The 18,016-nt window shown below is 37.3% G+C and overlaps 1 protein-coding gene across 44 annotated transcripts in view; it reads right to left on the minus strand.

The window, feature by feature from the left end:
• Positions 1 to 18,016, minus strand: part of PTPRD (protein tyrosine phosphatase receptor type D) — a 1,705,510-nt gene that overhangs the window by 148,485 nt on the left and 1,539,009 nt on the right. For 22 of the 44 annotated variants that reach the window (XR_012159111.1, XM_073345355.1, XM_073345353.1 and 19 more), the window contains 6 exons: positions 15,688 to 15,821; positions 13,125 to 13,269; positions 9,697 to 10,002; positions 8,578 to 8,771; positions 5,457 to 5,483; positions 3,366 to 3,483 (listed from right to left, as the gene is read on the minus strand). Coding sequence is in view for 43 of the 44 variants with exons in the window: in XM_073345355.1 (XP_073201456.1) it covers positions 3,366 to 3,483; positions 5,457 to 5,483; positions 8,578 to 8,771; positions 9,697 to 10,002; positions 13,125 to 13,269; positions 15,688 to 15,821 (924 nt within the window). In the remaining variant the exon portion in view is untranslated. The remainder of the gene's footprint in view (positions 1 to 3,365; positions 3,484 to 5,456; positions 5,484 to 8,577; positions 8,772 to 9,696; positions 10,003 to 13,124; positions 13,270 to 15,687; positions 15,822 to 18,016) is intronic. The other 22 variants (XM_073345377.1, XM_073345376.1, XM_073345379.1 and 19 more) reach the window with 4 other exon arrangements.

Here is an 18,016-nt window from a genome sequence, read left to right on the forward strand (position 1 = left end):
GATATAATAGTCTGATATGCACAACTGATGAGGTTTATTTTAATTTTCACAACATGTAAGTACTAAGCTGAATTGTGTGTCACTCTGATCCCCTGGCTTGTACAACTACTCACTCTGCTTTTACACTGTTGTAGTGTCTCACCTCTGATAGGCTCCCCTACAACCTGCTCTGCCTGAATTATATCCCTCATACGTGGTGGGGACTGAAGCACCTTAGTCATACTCAGGAGTGGCATTGATGTTGGGGGTGAAACAAATGGAGCTTGCAGTGCTGAGAACCAGGTAAACTGGGGAATCACAGGATTATGGACGAGAACAGAATGGTTGCCACTGTATTTGGAGCAAGCCAAAGACCAACTAAAAGGTTCCTGTTGGAGGGAAATGGCAAGGACAGTGATATGCACAATGAGTGTGAATTCGGACATTGAGAAAGAACTGCAGAAGGACTGAGTGACAGAATGAAGTAAAAGAGGGAGCAGTGAGGAGGACAAAACAAAAACAGAAAGAAAACTAAAGAACAAGGGGCCTGACAGGAGAGTGACTGTGAATATGGCAAGTGAAATTTGACTGGAAAGTACTTCCAGTTCTCTCCTGTACTTCAGTCCCTTGATAAAATAGTAACATTCCTTTTGTTCCTGTATAGTAACTCATTTTAAACATTTGGGGCTAAATTCATCACTGGCATAAGCAAGCCCCACTGAAACGATTACTAAATATTTTAGATTAGTGAACAACCACAGCAAAATATCTATCTATATATAGTGAGTATAATGACTCTGAGTGTACTTTGTTTATTTGATATATCTAGTTTTGTCTTAGTTATATATGGTGATACTTTGTAGTACATCAGTAGAAGTTCCGCATCATGTTTGATACAATGAATGAAATCTTCGTAATATGAGACCTCGCTAGAGCAAGCTGTTATCAAATCTTTGCAGAGAAGTGAAGGAAGATTGACAGCTTTTGTATGCAAATAATGAGGTATGCAGTTAGTGAAGTGTGCATTAGTAAAATTCAGCTGCACTGCACTTTTGCAATTCATGATAAACTGTAAAATACATAGCTGTAAAAACAATTTATATGGCTATCATAGGTACCAATAAAGCTGAAGACACTTTTTTTCGAGCTACTGGCAAGGGTATTATTTTAATCATGAAGAAATATTTAAATACTTTGACTTGTGACAGTAACTTGTTTGTATAAAGACTTTATAGAAATATGATTACTGATACTAACAATGGATATAAAACAGGAAACTGAATATAGTATGGAAAGTATATTCTGGAATGGAGACCTTAGCCAAATACCATTACCACACTATCAACTGAGGTTACTGGAGGCTCACACTTGTGAAATAAACTTTGCAAGCCTTCCCTGCATATAAATATAAACTATGTTTTTTAAATACTAACTAGACATAGTAAAACAGTTAATATCACCAACTGGTTCATACCTGCCTTAAAGTAGTTTTCCACATATGGTGAGTTTTCATTGGGAAACATTTAGAGTCCAATTTTCCTCCCAGGAACACTAGTTTTACAGTGATGTAACTCAACTGACTTTAATGGAGATACCTATTTTAAAACAAGTCTAAATGAGAGTAGTGAGTCAGGCCTTTAATTTGTTTTGTAGTATTTTTAGACAGTTCCTTTGTAGAAGCCCCCAGTTAAATGAAAGCTGTCAACAGTTGACAGGCCTTAAATTAGAATTATTAGCTTTGCTTTGGTGTGTGAGTTTGGGAAAGTACAAGTGCATCATTCCTCTATCTGCCTGCTCCATTCTTGTGAAAAGGCAGGGTCTGAAATCTGTCTGTATGCTTATCACTCCCTTTTTTAAACACCTATATGAGAATCCTCCTTAACTACAGATGATAAACCATAGCCAGATCTAACATAGTGTCTGAATAGGTATTCATTTAGGGAAAAAAACATATGGAGCAGCAAAATGCTTGAGTTCCTGTTTGTGCAGAAGACTGTGGGCTGGTAGGTGTGGACATTTACTAGATTGCCATGGCATCAAGTTGAGTAAAGGGACAATGCCAGTGATGTAAGTCAATATGGGGCTCTCGGTTTGTTCTTGGAAGGTCATGCAGCAGAAGAGTTCCATTAAAGCCTTTGTTTTGGAGAGGTTATAGATTTTTTTCAAGTGACTGGAGAGTTTATTTTTTCTTCTTCTTTTTTTTTTTAAAAGGAGAGGGGCAGAAAATTTTGGGACAGTCAAAGTTGATAGTGCCCTTCTATGGTCAATGATGACACCACCAGCTGAAGCTGGAAGTTTTGCTTCTATCATTCCATATCATACAAATATAGTTAGAGACTAGAATGAATTTCATTAATCAAAATATCATTGAAATTACTGTGTTTATTAGAGCTGTGAACTGAGTTTTGGAAAACGTTATGCATCAAGTTTTGCTTTTACTTACACCAGAACTAGAAGGGGTCCAGATGTGGATTGCATTTTGTCTGAACTACTAGAGTTCATTGGAGAGGTAGACCTCGATAAAATATATCCAACAGATATTAGTCACGAGTAATGAATGGAAGGTACTGCAGAAGCTGGAATGCAACTACATGATCAATCTATTCACTACAGTTGAGATTTTCCTAAATAGTCTAGGAGATATGGCTATATCTGCCACTGAAATTATTGAAGTTGTGTTTCTAAACCCACTAGACTGCTTTGAAAAGCTCAGTCTGGGTAGTTATAACATATATATATATAGTTTGACTTTCCACAGTTACATAATCCATAGATTATTGTTATGATAGTTTATAATAGCATTAAAGGGCTGTTACGATTTATCACGATAGGTATGGAGTGTTTTTATGGCCATGTTATAAAACCAAGAAAATGAACATTTGTAAGAAAAATAAGACTGCCTTTCTCCTTTACTATGGGAACTCAAATTTTAAATGTCTGGTTCCTCACAAAGGTTTTTTTTGGTGGGATGGGGGAGAGGAGGGTGCTGTCCATTTGGCAGAACATTTCTTGCTCCTGCTTCCTGCAGTCTACTCTGATTCGTTGGCATTTGTCAGGACAATCCTCCTTTTCCCACTTGCTGATTTTCCCCTTGCTTATAAAATATATTGTGGGGTGTAGGAGAGAGATTATCTAGCAGTAGGTTTATAGTTAAAACAGCATTTTTCTGCTACATTATGAATTTAGGAAGGGACTAGGATGTGGACTGGCTCCATTTTTTGGCTCAAATGAAGAAAGCTCCATCTGCTTACTAACCAAACGCTCCCTGTGTCCTACAAACACCTTCATTTGCACTAGAGACAGTTTCCATACAGCAGGTGTATCAAAACAAGTATTGCAAGTTGAGAGACAGCCAATTCAGCGATAAAGGGGTATCCAAATATTACCTGCACCAGTGGTAGACACTAGTTTGGGCTTGCTACGTGCTCCATCTCCTTTTGTTGTGTAGGCTGTCACAGTGAGGGAGTATGTAGTTTCAGGCTGTAGTCCAGAAATGATCATTTCCTGAGATAAAATAAAACAACAAGAACACATATTAAAAATTCATTCCTTACTAAGAAAGTGCAAAATAATCTAGTCAATTGCTACATATCACATAAAGTGCATATGCTTTTGTGCTACCTGTAATGAAGATACACATTGGAGCGTATCAGAAGAATGTTTCATGAGTGTGACACTCTGTAATGCAGTATGTTTCAGCTTTTTAAAGTAAAACAGACAGGGTATTTCTAAGTAGCATGCTTCAGGTAGTTTTATATGGCTTAGGCCAAAGACCGAATGATGTGATGAGTGTAATCATCATCCTGAAATGCATTGCCTGGAGAGTCTTATCGCTATTGTGAAATTAATGCAAGTGGAAAAAAAAGAAACACAGTTTGACCTAGTAGTTTACTGGCCATTATTGACTTAGGTATGAAATCACCAGCAATAAGTCAGAGAGCTCCAGTTTTACCCACACTTTTAAAGCTATTTCAAAATACACTAAGTACAGTCCACCAGAAACACTATTTGCCTTCATATAAATTTCACAACAACTTGTACTTGTTACAACACTGTTCATCCAGGGATCACAAAGTGCTTTACAAATTGTTATCTACTCAAAATCTCAAAGAACCACCCAATCAGCATTGTTAGAGCAAACCCCAGAGCTCTCAGGCAAAGTACACCAGTGACAGAAGGGATCAATTCTCAACCAATACAAAGAACAGGGTGTAGTATATGCACACACACACACACACACAAAAAGAGACCTTTTCACTCACACATATACATACACATGGAGGCCACCTGAAATAAAGACTTGTTCTTGCTCTAAAGGCAGCAAGAGAAAGTTTTGTCTTGATACATCAATCAGGCAGATAAGCATTATTAGTCTGTTGCTGATTCATGGGTAAACTGAAGAACAGAGAAGTCTATTTTGTCCAAAGTCACACAGTTATCATGGCTTCCAGTTCTCAGTCGTAACCACTAACCCGCACTCCTTCTCAATTCTCTGTGGCTGAATCGATTCACACTAATTTTAAGCATTGCGAAAGGAATGGCACACTTCGATGTCAAGAACAAATAGCAAATGTGCAATCATGTAATCTTCAAATGCAACAACCATAGAAGTAAACAGCAAAATTATGGGCCCAACTGTCCACAGTAAATGGATTTTTCAAAATATGAGGATAGGAACACTGTACAGATGAAATTAAAATCTGGCCATATATTTTCAGTGACTTGTTAGTAGTACCAAAATTTCTAGGTAATAATGAGAAGGGATGGGTGAAATGTTTCCAATAAAAAAGAACAAATCTGAAAATTCACTTGCAAAGACATTTCACTTTCAGTCTTTCAAAAGGCAATTACAAATGATGGTGATGACTTAAAACTATAAAAGCAAAACAAATGACAGTTTTCTTTTAAATAATGATTAACACACTAGCCTCATTTGGAGTACAGTGTATTCTACTGTATGCAAGTATAAATAAATGCATACAGTAGTGTCATTTAAAAAGGCAATTTGAATGTAATAAACACGTTACTTAGGCCATAAATACTGTGCGATGTTTGCCTTTCTTGGTTTGATTGGGAAGTGTACAAAACAGATGTATGTTTCAAACAAAAAGAAAGATGAACTTGTACTTCTGCAGCACACTACATACTGAATACAACAAAACCTCAATGGGGTGATTAACTACTAGGCAAATCCAAACTGTTTTGGTTTTCTTTCTGTAATACCTTCTTTTAAAGCATAGTTTCTTTGGTTGCATTGCCAGGCAAAGTTAGTTACAGCCATCAAACCACAAAACAATGTTGTACATTTCAGCACCATGCCAAACTCACAGAACAAAACAAAGAAAAAAAAAGTGAGGAAAATTTCAATAATGTGTTAGTTCATGCATTTATGCAAATGACAAAAACATTTACAAAACAGAAAGAGGTTAAAAAAAACCAACACACACTTTTTGTCTGACCAGTCAACAACTACTCACATGTTCAGCAGTATCATCATATTCCCACTGATTGAGAGTAAAGAATGGTGGAAAGAAAAACAAGAGAAATGAAGAGAGGTTTGTAGCCTGGTTGAGGAAATTTTGTTGTTCTTAGTAAAAATAAATTAAAAGAACAAAACAAAAAAGAAAAATCTCCAAAAACTGGCTGGCAAAATCAAATGGCCTTTGAAATCAGGTTAATGAAATGAGGCTGGGCATTTTCAGTTCCATATTTATTACCGGGGGTGGTACAAAAATTGTAACTTTTCTTTCCTTGAAGGGTAAAAGAACGACATATTCCCTGGTACTGAATGCAATTATTGCTCAGTAATATTTTATGACTGTATTTAATGAACGCCACTGATATAGAATGAAAGGCTGCCTGTTTTTCTAATCCTATGTTACAAGGCTACATTCATTTTCATTTCAATTTAGCCTGTCCAAATTACATCAGTGCCCCTATTTAGATTCATAACTGAAACATGTATACATACTTGAAATGAAGTAATGAAGCTCTGTTACCATCATTTGGTTTTTCACTGCATATGCCAAGAGAACACACATTCAGGGAAATAAATGTGAGTGGGGTTAGAATGAGCCGACGGGGGAACTAGCAATTAAGAGCCAAACCCTAAAGATACCTACAAAAGAGCAAGTTTGGCTTCGGCATGGATGGTGTTTGGGTGCCAGTATTGCATACACTCTTTCTCTCCACCTTCTCCAGTTTAAAATGGAGTCGGAACTGAGGCCACACAGAGCCTGAAAGCAGATCTCTGAGCAAGAGAAAGGGAGAATTGAAGCTCAGAGGATGATCGTTTTCTTTCTCATTGTGATGCATGGCTAGAAAGGGTTAAACGTCCTGCAAAATAAATAACCCTCAAAAGACATGTGGGGAGATAATGTTTGTGGTTTTGTGTATTTACAGGTGTGTAAATTTGTGTATGTATGAGTAGGTGGACAATGTAATCAACAGCCCCTGTCTATGCTGTATTCTGATAATTCAGAGGTCAAAAGAAGATCCTAGCATTTAAATGAATTGTAAACACAGGATATCTCAGTATTCATCTCTCTTTGAAATGTACTGTGAATTGTGGAGGAACAACAAATGGCCTTATGTTAATTTGTATAGCTAAGTACTGGTGGATGGACCTCCTTCAAAGTTATCCAAATTACCTTTTGTTCCCAGAGGAAATCCCAACTTGTTAAAGAGGACATGGAATTGTATAAAAGATCCTTGGGCCTTGATTCTGTCATCTCAGATCTACTTAGACTTCATCAGGGGAAGTCTGAGTTGCAAGACTGAGGTCTCAGTTATGCTGATACGCCCTGAATATGAGATTTGGACTATGACCTATGAACTGAATTTTAAAGGAACTCTTTGCAACTACAAAGCTCACCGTCTCTATTATGAATCTGAATCTCAATTAACTGAACTCATGTCTGTATGTATAATGATCTTTTAACCATACTCTCTCTTTTTTTTTTAATACATTTTAGTTTAGTTAATAAGAATTGTCTGTGGCATGTATTTGGGTAAGATCTGAAACATTCATTAACCTGGGAGGTAATGTGTCTGATCCTTTGGGATTAATAGAACCTTTTCTTTTATATGATGAAATAAGATTTACAGAAATGTTCATCATATTTGACGTGGGTACCTGGATGGAGGCCTGAGGCTGGATCACTTTAAGGGAACTGTGTTATTTGGACTTCTGAGTAACCAGTAAGATAATAAAGAAGCTGTTTTATGCTGGCTTGGTAAATTTAAGTATTGGAATATCCACCAGCTTTATGGGGATTGTCGGTCCTATTTTTTGCAGTTCACCCTAATTGAGTGACCACAGCTGGCTCCCCACTAGGACCCCAGCCACACTCATAATTGCAAATTTATAATAAACCACAGGCATTTATGGTTCATTCTCTTTAAACTGTGAGAGCACAATTTTTTTGCCAAATAAATAAATACATAAAGATGTAAAACAAGAAAATGGACCTCTTGAGAGCTGGCACATTACTGTTTAAATAGGCATATCAACAAAATTGAAGGGACAAGAGATCAGTCCCCCACAAAATGAATATAAAGAGTTTCAAGTTATCTATTAAATCTGGGGGTGGGAGAGTTGCCATCATTTACTAACATGAAACACAGAACTAGTTAAGATTTAACTTTTTACTTTCAATGAAGGTGATAATATCTGATGACTTCCCATTATTCATATACAAAATGAGCCCAGGCTGTGAGAGGTGTGCAAACATTTATAGCTTTCCCTTAGGCGTATACCTCAGTGGCATAATTCAGGTAATCTCCAAATCCACAAAGAACAAGTTTGCCCTACCATTAGAATCCTAATATTAGAAGTTCTTTTGATCTTGATGTGATCAAATACATGCCCCAGAACAGAGATTTCTCTGTCATATGCCATGATTTGTAAAACAGATCAAACCACTTTCTCAGCATCTGCATTTTGCACCAGAAGCAACCTTAAATTTTTAAAACAGACTTCTTATTTTACTTGATAGTTATTGATTTGAATGATGTATTGTGCAATTTAAACACATGAGTGAGTTCCAAAACTATGACACAATATTCAGGCCTTGTTTGATAAGAGTGGTGAGATGGGAACACACTAATGCTTTCAAGGCAGGACTAAATGTGCCAAAGCAGGGATCTAATCTGCCTACTTCTGGTTCCGACGCTAAAACATTGAACAGATTATTCCACCCAGGAAAAGGAGTTATCTGTGTGAAATAGCTGGTGGCTGGACCAGACACCACACATGCTAAAAGGCACTGACTATGACCTGCCCAGATGCCCTTTGGCACTCTTCCAGAGGATGCAGATAATGAAGTCTGTGGGCTTAGGGGAGCCTGTAGATGGTTACAAAGAATTGCACTAAACTTAGCTGGTTCTTTCCCTATGTATGCATACACAGGCTGCCTGAATTTGGCACAAGAAACCGTAAACATAACCATTCTGGAGAACCTATTAAGATGGAAATAAAACATGTCAGCTTGTAGGCCAAAGTGGAGGGGAAAAAATATGGATAGTTATTTATATGTATTTTGTAAATGCAGCATTTTTACTGAAGCCTATAAACAGAATAGAAAATAATGTAGTTACCTGTGCATCAGCCAGCATGACATCCTTCAGCATGGGTTGACCCTTTGGCTCGCCATTTTCCATCCTCACATAATGAACCTGGTATCCTCGGATCTGACCATGCTGCTTATTGGGTACAGGTGAGCGCCATGACACTTTAACAGAGGTAGAGTTGACAGCCTCTACCTCGACTTTGCGAGGAGGACCACTAGGAACTGGAACAACATCATTGGATAAAACAGAATTACAGGCACCTGTCTCACCCATTCAGAGTCTTTTTCTTTCTCTCTCTCTCTCTTTAAGGGCAGACCCACTATGTTTTCTTTGAAGAATACAAATTGTTCAACAAATGAAAATGCTCAACCAATCTGCTCTACCTTTCAGTGAAAAGATCAAAAAACATGACTGATGCAAAAAATGGAAGAAAAAAGAGTATTAGAGAAATAGAAAAACATGTAAAAATGTACAAAAGCCAAGGAAGATGCTTTGCGATTCAAAGCATTAAAGTACAAAGAGATATTTTGTAATTGAAATAATAATAATAAAAAAAAACCAAAAGATTTTAAAAAAAAGTTCCCTTTTGTTTTGGGTTTGGGTTTTTTGCAATGGAACAAAAAGCTGGTTGATAATTGGGACATCTTCTGTTCTATTTGGATATGGAAGACATTTGACAACCTAGATATTTAAAATAAAAATATGTAGAGCATCAGTTTTCCAAAAGATTTTTTTTTAAATGCACCAAAGAACAAGAAGGCCATTTTTAAAAACCAAAGACATAAGCTCATCAGACAGAAGAGTTAAAAAAAAAAAGTCAAGAAAAATGCAGAAAGATTTCCCCCCATGAGATCTGTGATTTTTTTAATAGATGAGGAGTGGGAGAAAGAGCAACCTGGGTAGGTTCCAAGGGGTAGCAGTTTCAACTTGTTCAAAAACAAACAAACAAACTTTGTGTTTAAAGAAGAATTCAAAACTGACGTAGCAAAGGTAGACCTTTGCTTAAAACAATCAAATGGTGACAATAACAGCAATTTTGGGGGAAAGAGGAGCAGGGGGAAAAAAGGAATACTGTTAGCCTATACAAAGACAGCAGATCGAGAGAGAGTCATAGAGGTGCAAACGGATGTAGTGGAGGCAACATACCATCTTCATCTGTCCGAATCAATACTGATAAACTCTCTGGGCCAGGTCCGACATCAGTGTGGGCAGTTACAGAGATCCGGTATTCAGTCCATTTTTCCAACTGTTCCAAAAGGTACTGAGTAGTGTCCGAAGCAATTCCCAAAATTTCATGGGGCTTGTCATCTTCCCCATCAATCCCAATGTACTTGATTGAATATTCTGTGATAATGCCATTCTGTTTTTCCACCGGTGGAGGTTGCCAACTTACCAAAATGCTAGTGGAGCTGGGGCTGGTGCAACTAATGTCTTGAGGAGGAGCTGATGGCTCTAATTTCAGTAGTGGGTTAGAGGAGGATTTGAGTGAAAGGATAGGAGTGGTTGAAAAAAAAACATGAACAAAAGAAAAAGAAAAATAAATAAAAAGGGCAACCAAACCAAAAAAAAAAAAAAGCCATAGAAACTTAAAAAGCAAAACATCAGATAATCTTATGCACCTTGGCTTATTAAAGTGAAGAAATTAAAAATGAATAAACCAACTAAATGATAAAAAAGGATGTGGGGGCAATACATGAAAATGAAGCCTCAAAATAATATTACGTACCTGCAATTAAAATTCTTCTTCAAATAAAAACAAAACGTGATGCTTTTATATGTCTATTCATCTACCCTTGTAATGTCTGCAATTAGTGCAAGTTAGGACATTTTAAATGATTATTTTATGTATGTATTTCTTGCCAAATTTTAACCTATACTGTACAGTCAGTCTTACATTCATCAAATAGTTTTTTTCTCTTACACTATATTCCAGATAACTTGCAATAATTGCTAGAAATTGCTTGAGAAACTCCCAGCCCCTTTGAAACTTCCCTCCTGTCCCTCCCCACAAAAAGATTATATTTTTAATTTTCTTTTTACAACTGAGTCTGCCTAGATCAAGTCAACTACAAATAATGTTTAAATGGAAAGCATTTATTTAAACATTTATTGTAGCCAACATAGTATAAAAGCATGCAAAGTCAATAGAAGATGAAGAAAATCTTAGTCAAAGGTTTACCTACCAGGACAAAAAGTGACAGGCTTGTTGATTCTGACTGTACCTTGTACTTACCCTAGATCAGCTCTCAGTTATATTTTTTAACTCCTCTTGGAGACACCTTTGCTAGTGACGAATTAAATCCTACCAGCTATTTTTTTGATAATTTCAATAAACTACCACCTCCGCACATTTTGTCAGCAAAATAGCTATTAAATCTTACTAAAAGACTTTCCTAGCAAAACAAAGCACAAAGATACAAAGCTCCTAATTTATACTGTATCTTACTTCACATGAGCACCCATCATTTAGATCAAATATAGCTCGTATTAAGAAGACAGCTAAAGTGCTTGCCCATTTTGTGTGTGTGATTGTGTGTGTGTGAAATCTAGTTTCTCCCCCATATCCTTAAAGGAAAAACAAATGGATTTTTGGTACTACTTCTTGGCATATCAAAGATAATTAAAGAAGCTGAAGAGTTATAGGGCCTTGCTGTGACCTACTGCAGTAACACATGTGTCTTTTGGTTCCTCACAGATCTTCTGTGTGGATCAATTGATGTTCCTCAGTGTGGCATTCTACCCTTCTTGGGGGAAAATAAGTGAGAATGTACCAGCATCTGGAGGAGTTGAAGGGATAGATTAGCTTTTTTATTTAAAAAAAATGTCAATGATCAAGGTACAAATCAACTACACAGGATATTCTGGTCATTACGCTACAGAGCATGAATCTGTGCAGGAAGTATAAAAGGAAATGAAAAGACTCCTTCAGGATATCATACTGACAGACAGATATCCCTGTAGCAGCTTTCTCTGAAGCCAAGAATGAAGGTTACAAAAAACTCTAGAGAATATTTCTGCTGTATCCATGAGAGATTTCTAATTTTTTAAAATCATTATATTAAAATAAATGCAAACCATTCTATCTTGTGTAATCGTTTTTTAAAATGCAATTTCTCCTTTATTTTGCAAGATGATTTTTACACCATCTGCAATCTAGTAAGCAAATCTATTAGGTCTGATCATATACCATGGATGTAAATTGGAAGTTTGTGATTGATTTCAATGGGATCTCTTACAAAAGTCTGACTACTTTCTTTTCATATATAACCTTTGCATTTTTTCATGTATTATCTGAATATGTAAAATAAAAAAGGCTACACACAGTGTAATGTCATCATGCTGGCCCTGTCCCATTTACTTTATTCTTACATAACCAGGAAATGGAAATCTTCTATATCAAAATACTGATTTTGCATAATTAAAATGACAGTGTCCCACGACCTTATGCTTGATGCTTGGATAAGGGCTGCACAAATGACAGCATAATTGGGTCCTTTGTGTTTATTTAAAATGCCACAGACATGCCTCAGGAAGTTCACATTACTCACAACACTCAAACTCTAGAGCAACAGTTCTTCAGGTACCTTAATTGTTACTAATATCTCATCAAACACTAGCAAAGCACGACAGTATAAATACAATAGCTCGAGCTGACTGACTCAAACCAGAATTTCAATGAGGCTTTGCAGTATTCGTTTAAATAACCTTACTTCACTAAAAGTTATGAACCAATCAGCCTATAGAAAATTTAAATACATGATGGAATACAGTTTGAAAATGGAGCAGTAAAGCTAAAGAATTACACAAAGTAAATTTCAGCTGATTATATCAACTCTTTGGGATACAATTCTTCAGTACCTGAAGAAGATCCCTTTAGTTAAGTTTTAAATTACATGTTTTTAAATTCCTATATGAATTCCCGTCAGGTTTTTTTTTTTTTTCAGATAAGCTCTATAAATTACTCTTATTATTTACATGAACAGCCAAATAGAATGTCGTTTTCTTGTGTGTGTCAAAATTACTTATAAAACTCAGATGCCCACCTTCCAAAGATTGGTCAAAAAAAACATTAGGCAAAACTTAGAAAGAATAACCATAGTTATCAGCATGCCTGTTAGTGCATACAGTCCTGGAGCCTTCAAATGTACATGTTCTGTAGGAAGGGAGTGTCTGGATAAAAGGAATTTTATGGAATTCACACTGTGGAGGAGGAAATGACCAGGCTGGACCAGTGGAATTTTAAGGCTCCAGGACTGTATAGGAGGCATGCCATGCATGGAGGATCATTAGTATGCCTCGTGGTGCACCTAGAAGCTATACAGATATCATCATAGTGTTGTCTCTTTAGACATTCTGAAGATGTTCTGCTTCTTCTCCTAAGGATATGCAAAAGCCAATAATAATTCAAAAACAATTCTCCTAAGCCTATCTATTATAAATATATAACTTAAGCACTGTCTTGCTGTCATGTTACTGAGACTCTTGCTCTCTATTGCTGTCTTACTGGCTTATCTGGCTGTGTCTGCTCAGTAGATAGAAGGAGCAAAATAAAGCAAGCAAGGAGAGACACCTACTTGACTGCATGGTTCTCGCTGAGATTTCTGCAGTTGAAGCACCCAGGCCTTGTGGAGAGCGTGCAGCCAGACGGAAGTAGTACAAGCTGTTTGGCTTCAGGCTTTGCAGGCGGTAAGATGTAGTTGGCTCAACAGAAACACGTTGCTAAAGGTAAGCAATAAGAGAACTGGACGTATTGATAAATATCCAAAGATACTTATTCAGAATGTTGTCTAAGGAGAAGAGCCCCTCTGAGACACTGATAACATCATCATCAATGGGATTAATTTGTTTAAAACTTCTTTTAAAAATGTGAATGTAGCATTTTAAACAAAGCAATCTGAACCAAACAATGAAAGGAAAGTGAATCTATTATCCACAATAAATAAATAATGAAAAATTAATTTTTAAAATAAGCAGTTCAATGTATCAAGCTGCTAGGGAGAAATTTTGTTTGACAGTTTAAAAGGAGTTAAATAATTGTGTTCAAATTTTAAAAGAATATTTGGACACTGACAGATGAGTAGAGCCTCATCTACTTATCTACATGTACTTCTCACTCCAGTGAAATTGGACTTTTGTGGGATGGGTGATCTTGGAGTTAAGGCTAGCCTGTAGTTAGATTTGCATTCAAAATCTTAAGAAGCAAATTCTTCTAAAGCTATAAATATTATCAAGGACCTATGATCAGGATGTAGTGCAAGTTTAGGTAGGGGCATATATCTCATATGGAATTAAAAGATAGATCTGGGAACTCTCCTCTTAGCAGTCTTTTCAGTTGCTCAGTGTGTGCTTACATGTCTTCAGTACATGTGAAGAACTTCTATAAATCTAAACTCAGTGAAGTAGCAGTAACCAGCTTTGCTGTATTCCCAAAACAGCAACAAGATAGTGACGCAGGAGGGCACTGACATATCTAGCACTCTCCCGCTGTCTCCTGAGATCACCACTCTCATTCTTTGCATTGGAAATCAGCTTTATACAATTGAACAGAAAAAATAAAAAGAGACTTTATTTTTAAAAAAGAATGATTTAGTGTAGCCAAAGAAACATTTAAAATGCTAATTGTTTATAAAGAGCAAACAACATCTAAAAAAGGCATCTTATGATTAGAAATAATGTATTTTCTTCATGAAGCACACTGAAAAGTACCAATTACCATGTTTTAAAAGATTCTCATTAATTGACTAACAGAAACAACTATTCATTATGGGTGAAATCCTGGCCCCATTAACTGCAATGGGGCTGGAATTTCTTCCTGTGTCATTCCTAAGAGCCAGGCAAAGTCTGTCAACTCCATGCCCTGGAGGCAGTACAGTTTTGGACAGCCTCAACTAGCTTTACCCCTTTGGAACTGGTAGCAACCTCCATGCTTGCCTTTCCATGAACACCCATAAAGCTTCCCTTGTCCAGTAGCCACAGAGCCTGCTGGTAACAGTGCTCAGAATCTGCCATCAAGCTGGTTGCTCTGTTTAACAATCACCACTCTGCACTTTAAGTGTGTTGTATGTTGTGTGTGTGTGGGGGGCGGGGGGCATTGTCTGGCTGGCCGGGAGAAGAGGACAATGCTTTCTGGCTTGGGGGAAGAGGGGAGATGTAAAACTGCTGGAAAAACAGTCAGCATGGTGGATGAATCACCACCTAGGAATGAGAGGTTTAAAAAGGTCAGCTGGGCCTGGCCCCTCCCCTCATTCACTCGGAACAAGCTGGTTAGCACCCACCCTCCCTCCCTATTTAGGTCAGAAATATGCCTGGTGTTTAGCTATATCTGCTGTGGGCATTATGCTAGCTGCCCCGTTAAGGGGGGCTGGGAAGGAATTTTTCCCTTACCACCATATTGGCCAGGTGCAGTGGGGGGAGGGCGGGGGGGTTCACCTTCCTCACAGCAGGTTCAGGTGGGCTCTGTTCATGCATTGCATGATGGGCAGTAGGCCATATGTCACAACTCTTTATTTAAGTGTACAGCGGATGTTCAGTGCAGGTACTCCATAAATTAAGGCACAAAAGAACGAATAAATGGCTTGGAAAAGGAAATAATGAGAGGTGCTTGGTAATTGAGCAAGCCAGGAGAAGTTCGGGACTCCTCTGATTGGCAGAGCAGGGAGCCAACCTCCCCATCATTATAGTCCATCTTAACCCCTCCTACGAGGGGGGTGGGGGTGGTCGGTAAGGTCTCGGCAAGGGAATTGCTAGAGGGAGCTGGTGTAAGCCTCCCCCAGAATTAGCTGGAATTGGAGGGTCCCAGCAGTGGATTTGCTGGATGGACATAAACGGAAAGGGGGATGGGAGGGGACGCTAAAAAAAGCACTCACCTCTCCCCCCCCCACCCGCGAATTGTGGGGGTTTTCACCTGCACTGCACATTTTATCCGCCGGGTTAGTCCCAGACATCTAATAATAAAGTTGCGGCCTGATTAAACCCATATCTAATGTCTCCTGTCATTCTTTCGGCATAGCCAGACAAACCATTTAATGTCAATATTCTCATATAACAGGAAATCAGCTAAGCTTGTACTTCTAAACCATTGCAGCCTTTCATGTCTTATTCCATTAAAAAAAAAAAGGTGAGTAAATGTTCATTTACCTCTTCACCCTGGTCCCCATCTTTGTAAACCAGTTCATAGCTGGAAATAGTGTCAGAGCGGGGAGGGGTCCAAGAAAGTAATATGCTTGTTTCAGATTCAGGTTCTGCTTTGAAGTTCAGCGGTTGCCCTGGGACTAAAGGGGAAAGTTATACAGTGTTACCCCCTATTTATTTCTTTTGTTCAATACTTATTATTCGAATATTTTGAATCATCATTGCAGTACTTGGCACAATACTATCTTTTGTTTTAATTACTGAACTTAAACAGCTAACTGATGCAGTTGAACTAAGAAATAGGTACAAAGCAAAAAAAGTATACTGTAATATAATGATATTACCAACTTACATTTTATCCTAAATTATTTCAAAGTTCCTCAGAAACTATACACAAACAAACGATACACAAACCACAGAAATGCTGCCATCCTACAAGTAGACTATTGACACCTGTTTAACAGCTTACAGCAGTGGCTCTCAACCTCTCCAAACTACTGTACCTGTTTTAGGAGTTTGATTTGTCTTGCATACTCCCAAGTTTCACCTCAATTCAAAACTAATTGCTTACAAAGTCACACATAAAAATACAAAAGTATCGCAACTCACAAGTACTGTAAAATTGCTTACTTTCTCATTTTTACCATATTATTATAACATAAAGCAATTGGAATATAAATATTATATTTACATTTTAGTGTACAGTATATAGAAGAGTATAAACAAGTCATTGTCTGTATGAAATTTTAGTTTGTTCTGACTTCACTAATGCTTTTTATGTAACCTGTTGTAAAATTAGGCAAAAATCTAGATGAGCTAATGTACCCCCTGGAAGACCTCTGCGTAACCCGAGGGGTATGTGCGCCCCTGGTTGAGAACAACTGGCTTACAGTAATAGTACTCGAAAAATTTGGGACTGGATCTAAAGACATACCAGCTGAAACTGCTTATGTGAACTGTGGCAAAAAAAGTTATGTATGAAATAAAGTAAGTTATATACAAGATGGGGAAAAAATCTTCCAAAAAAGAGCTAAGGCCATTATAGATAATTCCAAATGCAAAACAAGTTTGCTAAACTAGCAAGCAATTAAGTTATTAAACATATCCTTGTCTTTAAGAAGGCGCTTACACACTGAAAAACTGATTTATGCTATATGGTTACTCTTCAAAAATGGCATCCTGAGGTGCCATGTTTCTTTTCTTGCCGATTAACATTTTTAACAATTTATCTCAGTTTTCTAGTAATTAGATTATTTTTCTCCCTCAAAATGTAACTTTGAATCTGATAGATGAGGGGGCGGGTGGGGGAGGAGGCATTTTCTGGCTCATGTGTCATTTGTCATAAGGGTTATTCAGGCCAAAATCTACTGTCAGTTACACATGTACACCTCCACTGAAGACTATGGGGTTACACAAGTGTAAACGAGGGCAGAATTTGTCTTTACCGTTAGAACATGGGCAATAACTTTGGCACCCAAGTTTGAAAATATTTGGTTATGATTTCCATTGAGAATGCATGAATCACAACAGAATCCAAGCTCATTCTTCCATAGTTGTGCTGGCTTTGCAGGAATAAAAAGTCGTGCACACTTCTTTGGTCAGAAAAATAATCAGCTATTATTCTCAATACACACAGGGAGCAGCTGTGGTAAGTAAGGTGGTCATCATCATCATACAGATAATAGTTTTTCATAATCATTTTTCAGAGTAGGACTGCATTGTAAATTAAAGTACTTTTCTTTTGTACAGCCACAGTCACAGAAAAGGAGGAACTAGCCCATCAGAGAACAAAAATAAAATTTACTTGTTTGTAGTACTTAGCCTCTGCAGATTTTTAGGTGCCACAAGGAAACATTGGAGCTTTGGAGTTCAGAAAGCCATTTGGACTTATGATAACCTGTTGGATACGATAGCTAGGATTTGACTTCTAAGTTTTAAATAAGTAGATCGACAACTAACAGGAAATGTAAATTTGCCTGTATAGACTTTTAATAGCTTGTAATTACCTACCATTAGTCCCCTCTGAAATAAACAGGACAAAATAGAAAGACAAGATGGGATAGGAGAAAAAAAATTTCTCTCCCACTCTGAAGAAATGTGTCAGAGTGAATAGTAACCCAATGTAATTATATATCTTCAGAGAACAAGAATAAAAGCAGAGTAATTAACTTTTTCTTGAAAAGATACCTGGTGTAATAAATGACCACTCAGTGGATATTAAAAAGCTCCAAAGATGTCTTTGAAAAATACTGATATAAGATGTACAAAGGGAAATCACTGTAAGTATGTAAGTAGCAATAGAACCATTTTAATGGGCAATACAAATTTGAAGCAA

Source organism: Lepidochelys kempii, chromosome 5 (assembly GCF_965140265.1).
Source record: "Lepidochelys kempii isolate rLepKem1 chromosome 5, rLepKem1.hap2, whole genome shotgun sequence".
NCBI lineage: Eukaryota > Metazoa > Chordata > Testudines > Cheloniidae > Lepidochelys > Lepidochelys kempii.